Raw genomic sequence first — 22,625 nt, forward strand, 5'->3', positions numbered from 1 at the left:
CTGCTGGCCGGAGAGGCACTGTGCACTCACAGCGAGGTCTGATGTGGTACCTTTCCCTGCAAAGTGCATTCTTTAATAAGTCTCTAGTTTCCAAATTTATTTCAGGAAAGACACCAGGAAGCTCAGCTCAGAAAAAGGTGTGGTGGGAGTAGTGCAGCACAAAGCTGGATACACTCCAGGGCAGGGGGGAACCAAGTGGCTGGTGCTGGCCACACGCACAAAACATGCACGCTGATGCCAGGGAAAAGAGAAAGAAAATATTTCTGGTAAGAATGCTTAGCAGATTAAAGAACAAGTAAAAACAGTGGTGCAGCAGGACTGTGCCCAGGCGTGCCAAAGGAGCAAAGAGCGCACCAGAGCCCAGCTGGGAGGCTGCCGCCCTCCTGCCTGCCCTGTCATACCCATGCAGAGGAGGCAGAAGACAACAGGTGGCATCAAAAGGAGGATCCTGCTGGTTATGGGGTTCAACCCATTGTCCAGGCCAGAGCTGGGGTGCCTGGAGCTCTGCAGCCCCTGCCCAGGGCCGGGTCTGGTGGGGCAAGCCGGCGAGCAAGAGGATCGTGGGCCTCTGCTCTGGGTTGGGAGCAGACCCTGGTGCCTCAGCTTCACCTGTGGGGCCCCTGGCCTGGCCACGGAGCTTCCCCATATCCCCAGCTGTGCCCGGTGGTCCTCGAGTCTGTGGTGCTCCCCGGTCACTGTCCCCATCCTGGCTCTGCCCCAGGGCTGCATCACTGCCAGGACAGCCTGGAGACCAGTAAGACCCTTTATAGGTTCATTCTTTTTCATTAAAATAGTGGCCTTCTCCAGACTAATTTTTACCAACTTTTCACTGTACTTCAGCAATAGCAAATCGCCAGCTGGAAAATTTCCTTTACATCAACAAAATTTGCTTAATGGAAAAGGACATTGTTATTGGGGAAAGCAGTTTTTCCAGCCCACAGAACAAAATGGCAGCCAGCAACAGAAAAGAGAAAAGCGGGAAAAAAACCCAGAAACTACGAAAAGCTCTATAACTTTTTAAATGTGAAGTTTACTTGTGTTATATATTTGACCGTAAATTGCAATAGGCTTTTAGGCAAAAATAAACTTGAGTAGATTTTAAAGAAATTTAGTCTGTGAGACACATATGTAAATAGGGCTACACAATTTTTATTAAAGCATCGTAAAGAAGAAAATATAGTGTGACACGCAGTAGATAACCAATTCATAAATCTCCAGTTAAATTTGAACACTGTGAGGGATGTGCATGTTTAGAGGTTGAACTCTGGAAAATCTCCACTATTTAACTGGGGAAAAAAAAGAAGAGTGGAGAAGCCTGAAGAGTTTTGTCAGCTCAGCCCCTTCCAAAGTCACATTCCACTCGTGCACAGTCCCATTCTCACAGGAGCAGCTGCTGTGCAAAGCCACACAAACATGCTGGTCACAAAGCATAACAAGACAGGATCAGCTTCTGATTGAAGAAGTAGGTAAGATTAAAACAAAGCCAACCTGAAACTTTAGCCCAAATGAAAAACTTCATAGGACAGGGCTGGTTCTGCCTTGTGGCAGGGGACAGGAGCAGACAACTTCTCCAGCCTCTTCCAGGCCGGTGCTCACAGCAGCAACCTGTGTGGATGGTGCTATCCTGTTTGCAGCTTTCCTGCTTTTACCTTAATTATTTTAGCCTGTAGCTAATATACCCTTCTTTAAATGAGCTAGCTTTCAAGGTGCCTCTTCCCACTACCTTGTTAAGTAAATACATGTTCTTAATAGCTAAACATAAGCAAAGAGGTTCATATTTTTATCTCTTATATGATTACCACCTTTGCTACAAGATTTGCAATGAATACTCTACAGCATCCAGATGAATGACATGTTACAGAAATGGGGCATCAGCCACTATTAATAATCACAGTTTCATTCTTTATATTTCAAATAATTTAACTGGCCGCATCAGCTTAATATTAGGGGAATTTACAAACCATTTAGAGCTTTTGCAGTCAAGTTCGTGACAATTTCCTTTCCACACAGCCATAACTGTTTCCCTCAGTACCTGCATACTTATTTCTTGCCTGGGATGTTTACCTATTACATGGGAAAAGTCAGTAATTTCAGCTGAGACAGACTGGCAGAGTTAAGCTCAACGGGGGCCTGACCCCTGGTTCCATAACCAACAGATTATATAATAAAGTTTATTACTTTTCAGAAGAAATGACAAAACTAAACATTAGCAGACAGATTGACTTTCCTGTGGGGTCACCGTTCATTAAATTTCTCACTGCTTTTACAGTCTGAGCCACTACAGTCATTTAGCTTTTAGCTCAAGTCCTTAAAGCAAGAAGATTGTTTCTTTATTACCTTGCGACCATTCTTCATTTTAATGGCATTTTTCAAGCTCTCATCTTAAAACTGGCAAACACTAAAAAAAACCTGAAAACTGTGCCTTCTGCAGCTTAAACACAAACAAACCCAGTTGCTTCCACCCTTCTCATTTAAAATCCAATGGGCATGGATTTGTGCCAGGCAGGTAACTAGATGTCTAATTGAGACAGCTGGGTAAGGATGAAAACCTCCTTCACAGAAGTTGATGGTAGACTCACAGCAATTATCTATGATGGTCTCACTCTATAAAGCAGATGACTGTGGAGGAGGCTGTATGAAAGTGTGTACTCACCATGTTTTAGCAGGCTGAGGAACCAGGACTAGGAACTGGGGACGGGTAGGTGAACTGAGGAGTACATGCCAGAGAGGGGTTTTGCCACTGGGAGTGCACACAGATGCTCCGAGGCAATTATAGTGCTGTAGTTGGACCAGAAACTAGTGGCTTCAACAACCCTGACATCTTTTGTTTTCTCCTTTTCTCCTCCAAAAGGCAATATATGGACCTTGAACAGATACCATTACATAAGATCATTCATGTACATTACAGAGGACTGTTGTGGCAAAGGGGACACACAGAAAACAGTAAGAAACTGTGGAGAAACTCCCTGCAAGAGATCCCACCCACCAAAGAAGAAAGATGATTTTTATTTATTAGGTAGATATGCACTAACATTTATAACTTTGCAACAAAAATAATTTAAAAAAGGATTTCATACCCATCTTAATCACATTCCATACCTACAGATTTCAATAGCTACAGGGACAGTATATTATGGGCCCTTCTTTAAGGTCACAGGATATTTAAAAATATAAGGGTCACAATATCGAATAGTTGAAGAGCAGTCAGAATAAGAGAACCCTCTTATCTTACATCACTGATTTCCCAAGGAAAACACCTTTCTGCACATACTGCATGATTTACAATAATCTAGTTCCCTCATTTTCTGATAACACAAGGTTCAGGTCATAGATTTTACATTGTTCTGATGGAAGATTGAACAAAACTGTTTCATGCTTCCCTCCTGCTAACAGATCAAGACCCTTTAACTTTTGTTTCCTGTCAGTGACTGATTGTGGAGCAATGCAACCTGACCGCCTGTCTTCCTGCCCTCTCAAAAAATGGAAAGGTGATAAAAGCAATAAAGATAGGAAGAGGCAAACATCTGTTGAATCAGTGTTCTATGACTTGGAGATGTTTTTTTAAAACCTTAACCCAGCAGACTATAACAGCTAAGGATGCCTAAAACAAGAAACACTTGGGAGAACTTTGCAGCTGAGCAACAGTGGGGGAAAGGAGGATGTGCAACATCTTAGGCTGTTCCTAACATTACAAGCTCCAATTGTTTTTCTTTTCTAAATCCAGATTTATTGTTTGGGGCCATCACCAAAATGTTTTTTGCTTTTCCACTACGAAACAGATGGCATAAATGTGCCCTGCAATTTTATTGCTATGTTACAATTTCATTGTGTCATACTCAAACCAATAGGTTCATTCAGTCTACAATAAAACTTTCATTCTGCTGCGCTGCCTATGGATACATTGAATAAAATGGAAGTTTAAAAAGTTTCAAGTTGCTAAATCAATATTTCATTATTTGTCTCATATTGTTTTTATTAGCGACAGAAACAAAGCTCAACAACATACAAAAGCTTGAAATGGTACTTGGAAAGATGTAATGAGAATGGACTTGTGCACAACCACTGTATTTTTAATCTTTTAATTTCTTAATACAGGCTTAATACCTCTTTTCCGACATGATGAGATTAGACAAAATTGTTCAACTCTGTTCTTCGTAAGGTTAGTCAAACTACCAGCTGAATCTTTCTCAAGGTCATACACAAGTGAAAGAAAACTTCTATTATAAATTTACCTTGGCATAGGCTAGAATAAAAAAGAAAGTGAAGAGTTGTTCTGAAGAGTGTTCAGTTCAAGAGGAACATGACTAAAGGGAAAATACCTGAAATACAGCAAGATATAACTCTCCACAGTTCTTTATCAGTGCTTTTCAACCACAGCAAGAGTCAATCGTTCAACACATTTAATCATTTAAGGCCAGACGCAGGTACAGGAACTTGCTACTCTAACCTCAGAGCTATTCTCACAGCCAAGGTAGAGCACAGCTGATACCTGAATACATAAACATACATAGAAATCCAACTTCAACCACTCTGTTGATTTGTTAATGTGAAATACAGCAGGTCAAACTCTATTGTTGTTACAGACAGAGCCTTAAAAGGGAAATGACAAGGAGACATGTTGATGACAGAAATTATTTTCTTCTACAAGAAAAATATTGCAAATCTCTTGGCTTTAGGGGACACTTTATCTACTTCCCCTGTAGAGATAACCTTATAAATACCACCAAAAGAGCAGATATGTGATTTAAAAAATCCTAAGGAATGCAAACACCTATCAGGTTAGACAATCATTGCAAGGTTGCTGAGATAACCTTAGCATTCCTGCATGCCACCCTGCCCCCCTCCCTGCTGCCTTGCTGCATGCCAAGGAGCCTCTGAATAACCGTCTCTGGAGGTTGACTCCTTCACACAGATACCACCGGTGCCTGCACGGGCTGATCCAGTTTAGTGGACCAGTATCTCTGGTTGCCCTTTGAGGGTGCTTGATACTGTGTGACTGCCCCAATATCCCTGTTTTGATGATCTCTCCACTGTGGATTTGCTGGGTATCTTGATACAATCCACAGCATGAAGTCAGGCCAAGTCAAAGCAGGGAAGTCTGCTTTAACTAGATCCAAATATTGACAATGAAGTTAGAAAGTTATCACAGATATGTGTACATGAACAAAACCAAGGGATCTGGAGGACTTCTAACACTCCTGTACTCTTACTAGTGTAATTACTTCAATTGACCTGGCCTCCTCCTTTTCTTTTTCTCTTTTCCTTTATTTTTAACTAAGAAAAATACTAGACCATTACTTAATTCTATTGCTTTCTTTAGATTTAGCATTAAAAGAGACCTTTTAACATTCCTGAGTGCCCTTCCAATAATTAGACTTGCAAAACCCACCCCGTAGCATTCTGTTAAAATTAATTAACTCACCTGCCAGCAGTTTAAATAACAAAGTGAAGAAAAAAATTTGTATCAGGCACTGGACAGTGATGGCAGGAACATTTCAAAAGCACACTCACATAATTTCTTTATACTCCCTTCAAAGCCTTGTAAAAAATTGCAGCTTTTACAACATGGCCTCAACAAATTAAAATTAAGGCCACACAAGTCAGAGAGAGAGAGGCAACTCCATGGACCTGGAAAGCTTTTGATGCACACCCAACCTCCTTTGCAGCACAAATTCAACTAAGATGTTGCTACCTGTAGTTGCAGGGGTATGGCACAAGGAGAGAAGTGATCTCTCAAGCAGAGAGGGCCAGGGCAGCTTAGGGGTTTGTAAAGCAGAATGGCTACCTCAGACCAATGGGCAACTGGCACAGGTCTCACAGCCCTGCAGATACATGTCTCACTCGTAGCTGGAGCAGTTCTTTCCACATTAGCTTTGGTCATGCACCGCATGTTGCAATAGTCTGGTGTTGAAGCAAAAAAGGCCTCTAAGCAGTGACAGCATCTGCTTCTCAGAGGCATTACTTTATGGTCAAATGCAGTTAGCAGGTCAGACAGAGTGTCTGCTACTGTAGGGCATGCACCACAGCAGCTTGTGCTCCAGGACTACGTCCTGTCGATGAGCTCTCCATCAATGCTGGACGCTCTTCTTCAGGAGAGGGAAAGGACAGCACCTCGGCCCTCTCTGTCCCCTAGCAACGTCTCCATCACGCCTGTGCTGAATGTTAGCCAGCCTCAGATCAACACAGATAGTGGTTGTGACGGTGACATACAGTGTCACTGAAGCCTGAGGAGGCTATCAGGTGAGAAAGCAGAGAGGAATGGCATGAGGAGAAGGGGGATAGCAGGGTAGGATCTTGCAGCATCTCATCTGTGAAATCTGGTGGAAGAGGAGCATTTGTGCAGAACTGATGATAGCAATCTCTTTAAAAGATTGAAATGATGTTAACTATTAGCAAGACAATTATTTGTCATCATCACCAACACAGAGGAGATGCCAGGTGAAAGGTCCACAGGCTGTACCTGACTGTGAAGACCTGTGTCTGACAGCTAAATGAACTCTATGGGTCTTTACCTTTTCCAAGCCCTGGCACGGGAAAGCGCAGGCCAGAGGGAAGTGAATGTTTTGGTGATGTGGGGTAGTGCTACTCAACTGTCTGGGAGGGCATTTTGCATGTGTCTTGCCCCCAGAACAGGAGTCTGAGAGGGGCTTTAATGTTGCTCTTGGAGAAGCATTTTCAACAGTATGGCACAAAGTTTGGTGTAGGACATACTGGTAAAGTGAGATATGGTTTAGTCAGTCTCATCAAGATAAACACATTTTTACTCAGCAATCTGGAAATCTTTGCACAAATTAGCAATGTTGGATGATCTTTTTTCAGCCAAGTTGCTAGGATACATCAGTGTAGTCAATCATATAACCATCAACTACTGCTGCTCAGGAATTTTTTTAATAAACTCTTCTATACTGAAGAGAAATTCAGTGAACCTAAAATTGCTCATGGAACCGTGCCAGTTTTGACAAAAACAAGCAGCAAAACCTGCACTGGCAGAGACTTTTCAGGATCCAGATGGAATTTGTGATCTGAAAAGTATAACGGGAAGGTTGGTGTCACCAGCATACAAAAAACCCAAGAGTAGCTGCTCAAACCCACAGCCTGTGATATCCCTTAACAGAAAAATACTGATCTGCTTTCCAGCAACCCATAAGAAGCTAAGTAACTAAATTAAGTCTATGGTATGTAGTTTAAATTCACTATACACAGAAATCTGCATATAGTATAGGAAATTTCAAGGGATTTTGAAGTTTGAAAAAGATGAAGACTGCTAGCCCAGTCTAGTGTGCAAAGCAGCCTAATACCCTGCAATGGAGGAAACCCAAGTTCAAATCCTCGCTCCAGGGATGTGGGTGAATGGCAAGGTCAGGGCAAGAACCAGCCTTCCTCATGGGCTGGGGGCTTGCTGACAGCTCCAAGCCACTGAGTATTTTGGCACTGGTATCGTGATTTTGTGAACAGTCTTCAGGCTGTCAACTTTGTGCTGATGCAGAACAGTAAATGTTGAAATCTGAAAGCATTGTGCAGGTCAGAAAAGCTTTTTCTAAACACTTCTGCCAATGTGGGAGATGGAAGCATTTTCACAGATCCAAGCTGCCTGTGTGGAAAGGCTGAAAGTTAATGAAAGTGGCAGCACAAATAGGTACAAAAAGGGAAACTGAGCTACAAATAACAATTTATAAGGCTGAAAAAAGTTATCAAAGAGAATATAGCAGTAAAAATTATTTCCAAAGCTGCATTTCTTCTAAAGAATCTGCACAATACGAATATCAACTCTTAAGAACTTTGATACAAGACCATGTGAAAGCTTTTAGGGGGGAACAGAACAAGGAAGTAACATTATTCAGCAGTGTTATTAAATAAAGTGCAAAAATCAGCAAGTTAAGAGAAAAAAAAAACAGAAATAGAAAAATGAAGTATCTGGCTTTTTACCATTACTACACTATCTGACTAAGCATTGTAGACATCCTTTCATTTTGCAAAAGTTATTAAACTGTTAAAAAAATTCTGGAGCTCAGACCGAGAGTAAAAAAGTTACAGAAATGTTAGTAGCAATTCCTACAGCCAGTAACAACTCTACTCCGAGTAGGGCTTTGGTAGCTTTGCCTGGCGCAGGCTCCACAGAGGCGTCGGCTGCTGTGGGGGCACTTGGATGTTGTGCTGGGCAGAGCCGGCAACGCAGCATGGACGTGTCACATCGCTGGTCCATGGAGACCACGAGGGGCATGCAGACATTAAAGCAATGGTTTGTTCTCAGCTGCCCCCGCGCCTCGATTTTTGGTGAGCACCCACACGTGGAGAACAGAACCTAAAACAATACAATATGCTTACTGTGGGCAAAACCCACAGAAGGGCCCGTGTACAAGTGGCTGGGTTATGCTGAGTGTCAGGATGCCAGGCCTTCTCCCAGCCCACGAATCTTGCTATGCCAGCAGACGGGCTGCTGCCCGCGGAGCACAAGTAGCCGTGCCACAGATTGCTGGTCCTGTGCCAAACCCTCTCTGCTGCAGCGGCAACCGCTCAGGGCAGCAGAGTCAGGCTTAGCTTTGGGGTCAGCACTTTTTTTTTTTTTGCATGGAAGGCAGCTGTTTTCATTTTAAACTTGATATTTACCTTCAACCTTCCCCACACATCAGCTGCTTCCACAGAGGAATTTGCTTACAAACGCCTACGCTACTTAGCAAATGAATATGCAAGTGTGCCCAGCCTTTATTATACTTTTACTAGCGCTCTCAAAGTTGTAGGTGAGTTGGAAACAATCCAAAACATGATTTCACATGGTAGTTGGATGGAAGAAGTACATTTAGAGACACCAACCTAATGTTCAGAAATGCAAGTCCACAAGATTGCATGTGAAAAGGGGATACTGAGGTGTAAGTAAGTATTGGGCAACACAGCAGATATCAGCGTGGAACTTTTTGGTTTTATTTAAAACTCCCGTGAGGTGGATACATATGAAAAATGTAGTCTGACCAACTTTCATGTGTGGGATATTCTTTCAGAGGGCAGATATATTTCATCTTCAACCACATATAAAGGAAAAGCTATGGTTACAATAGAACCATGAACAGAAAAGCAGACACTACAAAAATGAAAGGAAAAAAATAATAGCAATTCTAATAGTAAATGGAAAGAAATGACTTGTGATAAGACAGTTTAGGGGTACCAGACAGGGAAAATTTTTGAGCTGGTCACATTGTCCTTGCTATTCTCTGACAGTATCACTTTCCACAGAAAATCCTGGCAAGAAATGCTTCTTCAGTGGTTTTAATCTTGGTGGCTGCTTTGAGACTGGAAGTTAAAAGGCCACAGATGGTAACAGCCTGTGCCTCACCACATGTCACAGCAGACTGATGTCTGCATCTGGCCCCAAATACCTGCATTCAGCCCCTCAGCTGTGTTTGTCCAGCACTGAAATACTGCAGGGGGTGTGAGCAAGCCAGCAAGGTAAGGGGACAAGGAAGGAAAGTTGTCAAGGTTGTGTCCTGGATTCTCATATATACAGACCTTGGAGTATGTAGTCATTGAGAAAACAACTTGAGTCCTTGTGCACAGTGAAGAGCAGGTGCTGTGCCACTGCCAGCAGTGACAGTTGAGTGAGAAAATAAAGACAAATCAAATTCGGATCCTCTGACCTATGGAATTGGTCCAGGGTCTGTCTGGTACAGATTACTCCTTATGCAGAGATTTAATTGCTGTGAGTATCAAAATAGATTTTCTAAGTACTTGTTTCCTTCTTGCTTTAAGCTCCTCAGATAACACCAGGAGCCACGCAGGTACATACAAAGCTTCCAACTGGAGAAGAAAACAGCAGGTCACGCTGAAAGGTTTTGTTTTGATTCTTAGATGTTGTTGTTTCTAAGACAGGGAAAAACAGCACAGCAGTCAGTGTGTTTTTATTGCATAGTACACTGAGACAGGACAGGGAAAAAGAACACAGGTCCTAATATTACAGCAAATGTTGCAGAGAGAAAATGGTAAGAAAATGCTGCATAATATATACAATGCAGAGAATATAGGCAAGGCATTTCTTGCACTGACTTGTTACTTAGCATTCAATAACTCACTGCCAAATCAAAAATACAATTACTGAGATCCCACTGCAGAAGACAAGTGTAGTTCAACTTTCTGGCAAAGCTCAAAGTTCAATTACCCTGTAGCAAATCAATCAAATATGTGTGCAACAAGCAATGAAATAGTACAGATATCACCTCACTGCTTTCAGCCAAACATGATTTTCCTTCTTTTTAAAAATCAGCAAGTAGCACTAGGAAATACTTACAAAGTTCACATTATGCAGAAGAAAAAAGGAATCTATCAGTGTGATTTAGAGCAGCAGAGAACAGTGTTCAGGGCATACGAAACAATAAATAATGAACATTCATCACTAGTAACCTGGTGCGATGATTTGATTTTTATAGACACTGAGATTCATGATACCACTTTAACATTTTATCTGCCATGTTTCAATAGCTAGAAGCCAGGCATGCAGAGGCAATTGTGCACTGAACCATGTGCAAACACATGAGCCAGTGCTGATGGATGTATGGTCAGGACACTGGACGTGTATCTGCACTGCAAATGCCACTTAACCGAACACAGAGCCTTCTGTTTGGATGGTGTTGGTCTGAGCTATGCAAATAAAAGCTTACCAAGGGGATCAAGGTGCTACAATATGCACGTGACAGCTTGGAAAGTCACACACACTTTGTTGCTTCAAGTGACTCTTTTGGTACTTTTGTACAACACTGCACTCGTGTTCACAGAGCTCTAAGATACATACCTCCTATGGGGCCTCACTAACATCTCCAACAGACTCCAGTCCTGCGGTAAGCTAGTGAAAAATACCAAGGACATATTATCCTATTTACCAGCAGCTGAGTGAGAAAAGATGAAAGTTTGTCTTGACTGGAATGGAGATCTTCAGCTTCCAGCAGGGATCACTATGCAAGGCTGGTCTGTTGGGTTTGGGTTTTGGGGTGTTTTTTGTTCATTATTAATATATCATTCCCAGAGCTGATGCAAAATTTTGCAATCACTTACTTTCAAAATGGCTGAAGCCAACTCTGAAATTAAGTCCTCTGACTTAAACATTTGTTGCTAGAGTGTACTGTTTCAATACGTTGCAACAGAGAACAATTTCTGCTTTCCCTCTGCCTGTGACTGTTATTTAGCTATGGCTACAACAAAAAATGGAAAAAAAATTAATTCATAAATCTGATTAAAAACAAGACTGAATTTTGAAAGAATACCAAGTCTACCTGCAAACAAAATTATATTTAAAGTTACCAAAATAATTGATTCACTGCAACAGATTAAGTACATATAACAATGGAAATCAAAAGAAAACCGCTCAAATACAGAGTTAATTCTCACTGTTGTTGTAGAATTGACATTTTGAAACATTAGAGGCATCTTAAAAAATTTTATTTAGCATATCCAAAACAAATGTTACAAAAGTTTTTCTATAAACATAGGCAAAAATGTTTAAATAGGATAATTTAATGTAAACCAAGCCCCTTTAAAATATGCAATACTGTAATCAGAGGTTATTTACATCCAGTGAAGACAGAACAACCTTCACTAATGCCAAGTATCATCTAAGCAAATAATTAATTTCCATGATTTCATAAAACAGCGACACTTATATTTAAGTTAGTTTTAGCAGATAAATCATCTCAGTCCTAATACGATGAAATCCAATGTTACATTCAGAACTGGGAAAGGCAGTATCCTGACTATTCATTTCATCAGTCAAGACAGCACTGCATTCAGACTTGCAAAACCTTTAGAGGTACCACTAAAAATTTATACTATTTATTGCATGACAATGTAATTACAGGATAGGTAAAACAACTAAGTGACCTGTAAAAAAAAGCTGTATAAAAACCCAGTACAAATTAAATTTTATTTTTCAATCAGATTAGAAAAGCCAGCCACAAGACTAAGCCATTTTCCCACACTTCATGAAAGAGAACAAAATAATTTGTAATTTGACATTATTCCAACATGGAGAAAGCTGTTCATGACTTACAGGAAATGCATTTGGATAACTGTCCCACGCAAGTTTTGTTTAATAATGAAATTTATTCACTAAGACATAAGGTTATAGCTCACAATGGCTTTCATGATCGTGTACATGGAAAAGGCATAGCCCAATAAATTCAACTCAGATCATTTTAGATATTTGGTTGTGGCTTTTTTGGAAAGACAAACATAATTTTTGCACTGCACATAAAAGTATCTACAGGATACAGCAACATACTCAACTCAGAGCCAGAAACATAAAGCTGTTAAAAGTGATAGTGGAACATAAGAGTAATTAAAAAAAAAAAGCCAGCTCATCTCTAAAATGATGGTGCCCATGTTCAGGGAATGATGACAGCTGCTGAATGACCTAATGTGAAATGGGTGATCTCCATGCATTTCCTACAGGGGAGTCTTACATCCAAACAAAAAAGTTAGTACTAAAACTACTAGCTGTGCTGGCAGGCACAGGAGATGCCAATATGGCACGGACGTTGAAATACCAGCTCTTTTTGAGGTGGTTCCTGCATGTTGAGATGAGGCACTTTGTTTTGGTAACATCTGCCTAAAACACTACATTAACTGTTGCTCAGTATAAAAGGAACTTTAACTTCTACAGGTGGCAATTCAGGACACGTAAGAGCTAAAACCACTTCAAAAGAAAAGGGCAGACAGTCCAAAAACAAGACCTAGGCAATTTACTCAAGTGTCCAGAACATACTGTACTTATCTGCCCAATATCTATTATATATAATAAATATAAATAAGAGTTATTTTTTTGACAACAGTTTGGCCTGGAGTTCCTCTATTAACTCTAATACAACTTGCCTTAGCAACTGAAGATATCCAGCAGACAACTTAAGCAACCTATTTATTCTTTTGCAAAAATGAGAACATAAATTTAATCATAAAATCCTTACTTCATTTGTCAATACATTATATCTAATTCTTACACAAATGTGCATATACACACCCACCTATGACCATATATTTCTTTTCAGCCACTTTCTGTAAAATGCCTTAGGGAAAAGACAGGCCAAGCCCCCATGAGACAGCAGACACCAGCACACATTTCAGACATTAACAGCAATTTCAAATGGATGCCACTGGCATTTCATTTGGGGTCTCTGGAACAAGATGCAGTTTGGGTTTCTGTTGTAAGAAAGCCAAAATAACACAGTAGTCCTTTAGGGCTAACTATATTTCAGTTGGTGCTAATTGATTAGTAGAACACAGAACAATACTAAAGCTAATGCCATGCTACCTTGGTGTGAGAAGAAAGAAAACTGAAATGAATATTCAGAAGCTAAACCAAGCAATGAACTTTTAAATCAAGCTGGGGAAAAAAGAATCCCCACACTACAGCTTGCACCACCTTAACTATCATCAGCATCTAAACCAGGTGGTTGAAATTCTGCACAAGCCTCTATTCTAACTTGCATCAAGTCTGACAAGAAATCTCTTCAGCCTCAAAAAGTCACTCCAGACTAATGTGTAGGGCTATGCCTGTGTTGTGTTCTTAGCAGTACAACACGGTGGGCCCTCACGGTTCTGCCCCACGTTAGGTAGGCCTCGCAGCTGGAAAGAGCAGAGCCAGGCTGGCCACACAACTTCTGGAGCCAGCCTGGACTAACACACTCCCTGCACCTCTTACTCTGATGAGCCCCTGTAACCTAAGAGCTGTGAAAAAAAGACTTGTGTACAGCAAGATGGAGTGCGCTTTAAGAATTCATGTCACGGACAAAAGCACTACACTGTTCTTAGAAACAATGAAAAATGTAAGTAGTTTTATTTCATTATAACGTATTGTTAACTTTTGCAACAGAAGCACCTTGTTGGAATGGATAAGCAATAAATATGCTTGTTGTTGAAAAAGGTATCTATATTCTCTGCAAAGGATTTCCATAGCCACCAACACAAGGTGCACACACAGTACAAGTAAATATGCAAGAAGCAAGAGTATGAGGATTTGAGGAAGGGGTTTTTATTTCATAGTCGGAAAAAAAAAGTCTCACACAATGAATGCTTTTCCTTTTTTTCCATTTTAAAAAGGAAACTAATACCTTTGGGTTTATGTGTTTATGGATAACATCCTGGTCCCAGTGAAGACTATGGTAGGAAGACTATGATCAGGATTTTATCCACTCCAATATTTCAGTATTTCATTATTTACTGTTGCGTGAACTTTCAAGTTTTAAAGTTAACATATGCACACCTCACAGTCTCACCTCTAGAATACACAAGAACAGATAGGAAAACAGAGAGGAAAGGCAGAACACAGACAAAAAAGTACACTATAAAAATTCAGTAATTAGTATCGTGAATTGTTAGCTTCTAAACATTTACAGAATTTTGAGTTGTAATAGCAAAAGCTTTAGAACATAACTCTTCTGCCAGGACTCTGAAATTATTGCTATTATGCCAGCATACTCTTAACGAGATACTGGTTTGTACACAAAGGCATACTGCTCTCAGTCTTCCAAGGGCCCATGATAGGGTGCATCATGTAACAAAAATCCAAATAAGAAAAAGGAACCAATCAGACAAGAGGCAATACTGCAAAATCGGTCCCCTTTAGTGTAAGTAGTTATCTAAAATGTTGCTTAAGGAATCCCTATCTCAGGCAATTCTGACAGTCTGCAGTAAGAAAGGGGAGTGGGATTCCACAAATCTTGTGGGGAATGTGGACAATGTCTGGAATAAAACAAGTGATATCCCTCAAAGCAAAGGTACTTTTGAGAAGTATGGCAGAGCACCACATTTGCATCTGCACTCTCAATACAGATTCCTTGTCTTTTAAGACCTGCCATGGGGGAAGAAATCCCAAACCCAAACAACAAGTGAATCTAAAACAAAAGTGAAGTTCATTGTACAAGTCTATTAAATACAGAAATGCATAATAAGCCAAGATAAAGTGCTACAAAATGATTAGTAATTTTTAAAAAGTCCATAGCATTCTTCTTGCTTTACTTAGTACTGGTGACAACAGGAGATAGTGCAATTGCACTGGCTGAACTGGAGTTCACAATGTCTTCATATTGTGGGGGTGGATCTAAATTTTGTTCAGTTTCACTTCTCATACTGATTTCACCAGTGGCTTCCTCATATGAAGGAGGAGGATCACAGTTTGAGAGCCTTGTAGATATCGAGTCTGACCGTCCATCCGTATAGCTCAGACCTCCTGGAGAGAGCCCACTGACTTCATACATTTCCTCCTGTGGGGAATGAACAATGCTGAGAGGCGGCGGAAGAGGACCTCTGCTGTCAGCCACAGCACCATCACCCATTGCTTCGTGGGCTCCCCTATGCACGTACATCGACTGTCTACGCATTTTCTTTTTAAACAGGCATCTCCATATGACAAAAATGACAATGAGGATAACAAAAAGGCCAATGATTAATGGAAATGCAAGGTAAAATGAATACCAGTTATGTCCTGTGTTACTTTCTCCCTGAAGTCCATTTTTGTAGACTTTCCAGAACTCCTTCTAAAAGAGCAAGACAGGATAAGTCAGAAACTATAAGACAGTTAAAAAAAAATAAATCACGTAATCAAGTTGTTTTAAATGAATGAGGAAAAAAGGCATTTCAAATATTGATGATTAAAATAAGAACTGCTATGGATAAGCACACACAATAAACTTTCCAATCTTCTTCTGATGTGATTAGTGATACAAAAAGGATTTTGTTTTTTAAAACCAACTCCTCGCTGCTTTTAAGATTCCTGTGTCTGCACTTAATATTTACAAATGTGCAGCACAGACAGGACTAGGTAAAAAGTTAGTAATTTTTTTAAAAAAATCTAATCAGCATGCACATCAGCCATCTCGTAGCTTAAAATTTTTCAGCACCACTCAAGGTAAAAGTTAGGATTTTTTTTTTTTTTTTTTTTTTTTTTTTAAAACTGTAATAATATTCTAACACAATTTGACAGGGAAATACTGTTTTGGAATGATAGTCCAAAACCACAGGCAAAGTACAACTATGTTGTACTGTCATCTCATAATTTAGACTTCCCCCACCCTCTGGCTCATAAAGCAATTGTTGTCAGTTTCTTTTGAGTTGATTCAGATCCCCTGTTTATAGTTAAAAATAGCTCTAGCACTATGAGAATATTACACAGCTTATTATATTGTAGAAGACAACACAGCTACAGTTAAATGGAACAGAAAGTGAAAAGGGAAAATATGAACAAGTGAAAACAAAGATGAAGAAGGACACCAGTACTTGAAAGTACTCTTTGCTGTATTAATATGCACAAGCAGGACCACAAAGATCATGTCACCATCCAATTTTCTTTAGTGAATGCTATGAAAAACCAGTACAAAGAAAATCATACCCTGCCTCAAAAAACCAGTTATCCTCACCTCTAATATAAGATCGCTCCTACTAAGAAACACTTCCACTGTGTTTTATAGTCATGTAAAATTTCAGAAAAAAAAAAATTAACACCCCCCCCAAATCCATGCCAGAAACTCTGAACTCTTTAGTTTTCTTTAAAAATGCAGAGACCTGACCTATTCATACTCATGCCAGCATCTATTTTAAATAACAGCACACATCTTACATGCAAGTATTTTTAAAACAGTCACCAGGTAAAACTGATATTGTCATTGCTCAGTAGTAAATGATGCCATTCAGATGGCTGACTGACTTTGTGCACAGACAAATCAGATCCATCAATTTTTAAGCTCAGGACTGCTGTCACATGATCAGCATTGAACAGGTAATACCACCAAACTGATCTCAGAGGCAGCTTGAGTCCAGAAGCAGCATGGCCTCTCTAGCACGGAGGCTAAGCTTGCCCTGTGCAAAGCCAGGACCAGGACACACCATGGGCAAAACAAATGCTCACAGTGCTTCTGGATCAGAACTTACTGAGGTTAAGAGCAATGCCATGTACATGAAACAACTGGCTATCCTGTAGATTTTCATTTTGAAAAGATAAATTCAGTTGTTCTTATCCCTACACTCAATGCAAATTCCAAAAAAAAAAAAAAAAAGTCTTCATTCCTACAGCAATCTAGGATCAGGAGTTTTTCCTAATTTCCAAAGCTTGACATCACAAGCAGGTTGTCACAGTGACCCTCTCTGATGTGAACAGAGGTCAAAATCATCTAAGGTAAGTCAGGTAGCATTGACTTCAAAGTAAGCAACTCTTGGAAGATGGACTAACCTCTCTAAGTACTTCTCTACAAGGGCCTTCCTTGATGCATTGTTCCATAGTGAATCCCAGATCAACTATGCTGACTTTAGAAAGACATGTTTCAGAGGGGAAACTAACATTAAAAAAAACGACATTAGCTGCACGGCTTTTTTTTGGGGATCTCTGTATGATAAAACCTGACAAAACCAAACACTTCACCTCTCCCCACCAGATCACCAGGCAATTAAGATGTTACCTATTACCTTTTCATTTGCTTTGAATACAACTAACTAGATTCTCCAGTGGAATAAAAATTAAATACATTGTCAATGAAAAAGGCACAAAAGGATTCATTAGGATTATTTAATGCTGCTGTCTACTGGAACCAGACTTCCCACTTCACTGTTCTGTTGCCTCAAAGAAATAAAATGGTACAATGTTTGTTTTTGATGCCAAAGTTGTAAAGATTTACTGAAAGTCATCAAATATACTGCACAAGGATGTGTCATTTTAAAGACTCTATGGAGGAGAAAGGTAATTCTGATGAAAAAGAAGAAATCACACTTCCCCTCACAATATTTTGCGTTGCAGACTGCAGAGGAAATGCACTTCCTCCAATGGAAGGGTAGTAAGTTGTGACTGGTATTTTAGTACTGTTTCCATGTTACTTAAAGCTCAGCTCTATCTGCTGGAGAAAACGTCTGTGTACCTTCTACAGAAAGCTGAAATACCAGCATCTCTCCTTGTCACTCTGTAACATGGCAAAGCAACAGAAAAGCTGTTTTCCCAGAGTGGCAGACAATTAGTTCAGAATAAGGTGTGTGGCTGAGGGGGATGTTCAAGTTGATGGTGTGACCAGACATGTGAATAAAGAGCTTAAGGTAAGAGTTTAAACTGCCTTAAGGATGAATGTAGCTGTCCACTTTCATTTACATGCAAGGCAAAGGAAATTCCAGGACAGTTTAGACACACAAACTCCTGTTAAAAGTTACACTGCTTCAGGTCTAAGGCTATCTTACAGAGACAGAGGAATAAAGGTCTGCACACAGGTGAAAAATACTAAGATATTAAAATACTTGTTTAGTCATTTAAAAAAACCCCAATCTTTCTTTAAATTTTCCAGTTTGGGAAAAAAAAAAACCAACACAAAACCCCACCCCACAAAAATCCACCAACCAAAAACTTACTAGTGTACTAGACCCCCGGTTTCCAGCTTGTATTTTTGCAAGCTAAATCTCAAAGAGAAGCACGATGACTGGTAGTTCCAGGCTGATGGAATTGACAGGAACTGCAGGAAACTAATACTTGAGGTTTGAATCACACAGCTGCCAGGCAGCTCCCCCTCTGCTCTGCCATCTCACAGCTACGCTGCACTGTAAAGTGAAGGCACAGGAGGAGGACATACCACCCTGTCAAAGTCAAATCATGCTGAACAAAAACAGAGAACGTGGATGAATTTGCACAGTGTGAGGATTTGTACAAGCTGCTATGAAAAAAAACAAGAGGGGGAAATACTGAAAACCTAGGAAGTAGCTGCATGACTCATACAGAAAGTTAAAGAGTAATTTAGAAGTTGGAAAACTCACAGCACAAACATCCCTTCCACAGTTGCTGGTCTCTTGAACCACCAACAAAAAGGACATTCTTTCTACTTGACAAAATTATTAACTCATGGTTTATGAAAAGGACACTCCAAGTAATTGTTTATCCTCAAGTGCTGTACAGCTGGGAATACCAGGTGTGTATGCCTTAAAAGGCTGAAAAACTAACTTAAGCAGGCCACAGAATCAGGTAACTGCCACGGCAAAGACTTAGAGCGCATCTAACATATTTCTGCCATGAACTACTTTTCTGAATGTCCCTTACTGCTTTGGCAAATCCAGTTTGAAATAATCAAAAGGAATTCTCAAGGGCATCCCACACAAAGACAGTTACAGCCAATTTGCAAGAATTTTGTTTCCCTTTTATTTCTAATACTTCTCAGAACAGTCAGCATCAGTCAACTGGATCTGAATGCTGAATCAAATAAGGGATCCACATGAAAGTTAGGAGTCTCACAACCCTGATGAGAACTTCATCTGAGGCCTTTAGTACATTTGGCAGCACTGTCAGCCTCAAATGATTCTTGGTCAATTGTCTGACTTGTTTTAAAGGTGGACTAACAATACGCCAGTCAGAAGATTGCTTGGTATTCAGTAGGCAGAGGATGTGAACAAAGCAATAACGGGAAGTGAGCGTACCTGCTATACTGTTTTCTTCTGGTCTGCCCTAAATTTCAGGTGGCAGGAAAAGATTCACCTTTTCTGGGTATTTATCCAGCATCCATAATTAGACACAGACTGATGCTAGAAGTCTTACTTGATCACACCATTTTAGATCTGGTGCTGACAAGTTTTGAGTTGCTTGCTATGCTTTTTAGTGGTTTGTTTATTTTGCTAGAATAGAGCTACACAAAGAACCTCGCAATTTCTGTAATACTTAAAATTTGTGGGAAATTTGAAACACAAATGAAGATCTGTGACTTCCAGCTTTTAAAAACTTCATGCAGTATAATTTAAAAAAATGAGTTAATGGAAATAAAACCAGTATCAGTGCCTCAATCACACCCAAATACTTTGCACAGCAACCTCTGAACAAATCTTTGAGTTTCCCAACAACCTTTGACAACTGACCAGCGACCACATACAGTGCTGCCTACAGGCTACAGGTACTACAAATAAACAGTTTTACTAGATCAGACCTAGGGTTCACCTAATCCGTTAACTTCTAACAACAATCATTAGAAACTGCTGAAAGAAGAGTTCAAACATAAGCAGGCAGAAATACTCTCCCAGCTTTCACCTATTTGTACTTCAAGAACTTACATTAGCCAAAGCTGACCCCTTTTATTCAGTGGTTCCAGATCGATTTAGCTTCTGTTCATTTATATCATTTTTCTCTGAACCTATACAAGCTTTTAGGATCCAAGACATCCTGTGGCAAGTCCACAGAGCAGTCCACAGCTCTATTATCTGCGGTGAGAAGAGATACTTCTACCTGCTTTGAACCTGCACCTTCTAGTTTCCTTTGAGTCCCTCTTAGCTTCTTTCTCAGAAGGATGGGAAGTGACTGGCCTCAGATCAATCTTCATGCTCCTCACAGTCATCATAAGATATTTGCTGATTTAACTCTTTTCCGATCTACTGTTGTTACAGAAGTGTTTTCATATCTTTGTTCAACTGTCACACTTCTCTGGTTCTGTGGTCCTTCCTCAGCTACTAATTTGGTTTTTAGGAGATCGGGAGATCAGAGCTGTATATGGCACATTTGAGATGCACGTGTGCAATGACATAATTATGTTCTCCATTTTGATCCCTATTTCTTTCTTCATATTCTTAGCAATCAGGTTTTTATTTTGTTTTGTTTGACTGCTGAGCATTAAATTCAACTCATAATAGATTCAAATTCAGATCTTATTCCCGAGTTCAGTTCAGAGCCAATCATATATATAATGAATGTTCCCTTTTCCCCTGCATGCATTTGTCAACACTGAATTTTATATTCTGTTTTATCCACAAAGTCCTGCAATTTCTTCCCTGTTGGCTCTAGACTAACATAATAATATTATCTTTATAATTAACTTTATAATTTTAAATAATAATTCTGAACCCATCAAAATCCCCAAGCCCACACAATATTAAAGGCATTCAACATTTCCACGACAGCTATGCCTGTACACAATGCTAACCTCCAAAAAAACCTTACGCATCAAAAATAACTTGAGGGAACTGCTTGATACTATTTTAGTATTACAAATCCAGATATTGCACACCTCCCCAGAAGACTGCAGAAAAAAAAAGAACCAAGTGGACAAGATAAAAAATACAAAGAGAGAGAGATTACACGAAACAAAGTTACCCTGAGATAAAAAATCTACAGACCCTATTTGAATTCCAGTCTATCTATATTATGAAATCATTGCATCTTTGTTACTCTGAATATACTTCCATTTCCTTCCCCTGGGACACAGAAGTTACATCTTACTAAGTGGCTGTAAGGATGGATACTGCTGAGTGACAATGGACTAAATAAAGCCCAAGCAAATGAGGCTGGTCAGGCAAACTACACATTAGCAGAGCCTGGCCCACTAGCAAGCTACCAACAACAGAATAAAGCAGCTAGGAAAAAAGGATACAGTAGTAGAAATAGATAAAAAGTCAGGATGTGATTGGAAGCTATTTTACTATTTCCCAAATACCTCTGCAAGGGAAATCTACCAGAACACAAAATGTTCCTAAATGGGGGAAGAGAAACTGAAGTGAGAGGCAACATGTTTAGACTATGCTTTCTCTAGTGACTTGAACTTCTTGTGCTATTTAAGCAAAAGCAACACTGTATCAGAATTTTACAGAAGTTCTGTCACTGTACACACTATTTTACACAATGAGCTATCATTAGGAATGTCCACACAAAGCCACGTTTGGGAGGTAAAAACATGTGTGTGCATGCACTTTAAAGCTTCAGAAAGAAGCTCTGAAGAGACACTGCATGTCCTACCACTTCATTTTAATAAATCAGGAAGTTCTCATTCCAGCCTTATCCATCTCCCCAGGTGTGGCCTCCAACAAAAAGATGCCAAGAACTTAAAATATTCAGTATGCCTTTACACATCGCTATTTTTTTGACATCGAGCTCAGTCACTGAAGAGTAGAATATATCACCTGTAAATTCTGGAAGAAATCTGCAATGATCCCTGTGCCACTTTGCCCATTAACCCACTGGCCTTGCAAGTACAATTTCCCTGTGCAAAAACACCACAAGGGATAGAAACTTTTTCTGAAGATAAGTTTTCTGAATCACATTTTCTAGCACCTTTTTCACTTTAGATTTATCCTTAAATTCAGCACTAACTTCATCCATGTCTGTCTTAAATAAAGAAGAAAAAAATCTGGACTGTATTGCTTTAAATAGGTCAGATGCCACCATCAGAAACCTGTGAGCTAGTTTCATTTGTTGGGAAGCAATATAAGATATGTTGGGTATGATGTGCAGCTATTGCTTGCAGAGCCATTAGCCCACAGGCTTCTTTTAATTAGAGAAGCCAACAGACCTACGCAACAATTCTGTGTGGGCAGTATCTGCTTCATTCCCCTCAAGTTAATGTATCACTGCCCTTGCGTAACACATGGTAGCACTGAAATTATTGTTCTTCCCACATTTTAGATGCCTTCTGCTTAACAATACTTTCTGGGGGCTTGCAGATTTTAGCTGGAGGAAGTCCACTAGTCTTTCCTTATTTTTAGACTACTAATAGTCTGGACATTGAACACTTCGGCCACCTATACCAGCACCAGGGATGTGAAGGTGTATTTTAAATTGGAAGATTTTTAATTGCTTAGTCATTTCATGTGAACATATTCAATGAACACGTTATTCCAAAAGGAGTGAGATAAGTGAAGACAGGTGCCCTCTGCCTCTA

The 22,625-nt window shown here is 39.9% G+C and overlaps 1 protein-coding gene across 3 annotated transcripts in view; it reads right to left on the reverse strand.

Annotated features, from left to right (window-relative positions):
- Positions 1 to 11,404: 11,404 nt before the first annotated feature.
- Positions 11,405 to 22,625, reverse strand: part of PRRG1 (proline rich and Gla domain 1) — a 37,505-nt gene continuing 26,284 nt past the window's right edge. For all 3 annotated transcript variants that reach the window (XM_074858562.1, XM_074858560.1, XM_074858561.1), the window contains exon 4: positions 11,405 to 15,509. In XM_074858562.1, the coding sequence (XP_074714663.1) occupies positions 14,988 to 15,509 (522 nt within the window). In that variant the 3' untranslated portion in view covers positions 11,405 to 14,987. The remainder of the gene's footprint in view (positions 15,510 to 22,625) is intronic.

This window comes from Strix uralensis, chromosome 2 (genome assembly GCF_047716275.1).
Source record: "Strix uralensis isolate ZFMK-TIS-50842 chromosome 2, bStrUra1, whole genome shotgun sequence".
Taxonomy (NCBI): Eukaryota; Metazoa; Chordata; class Aves; order Strigiformes; family Strigidae; genus Strix; species Strix uralensis.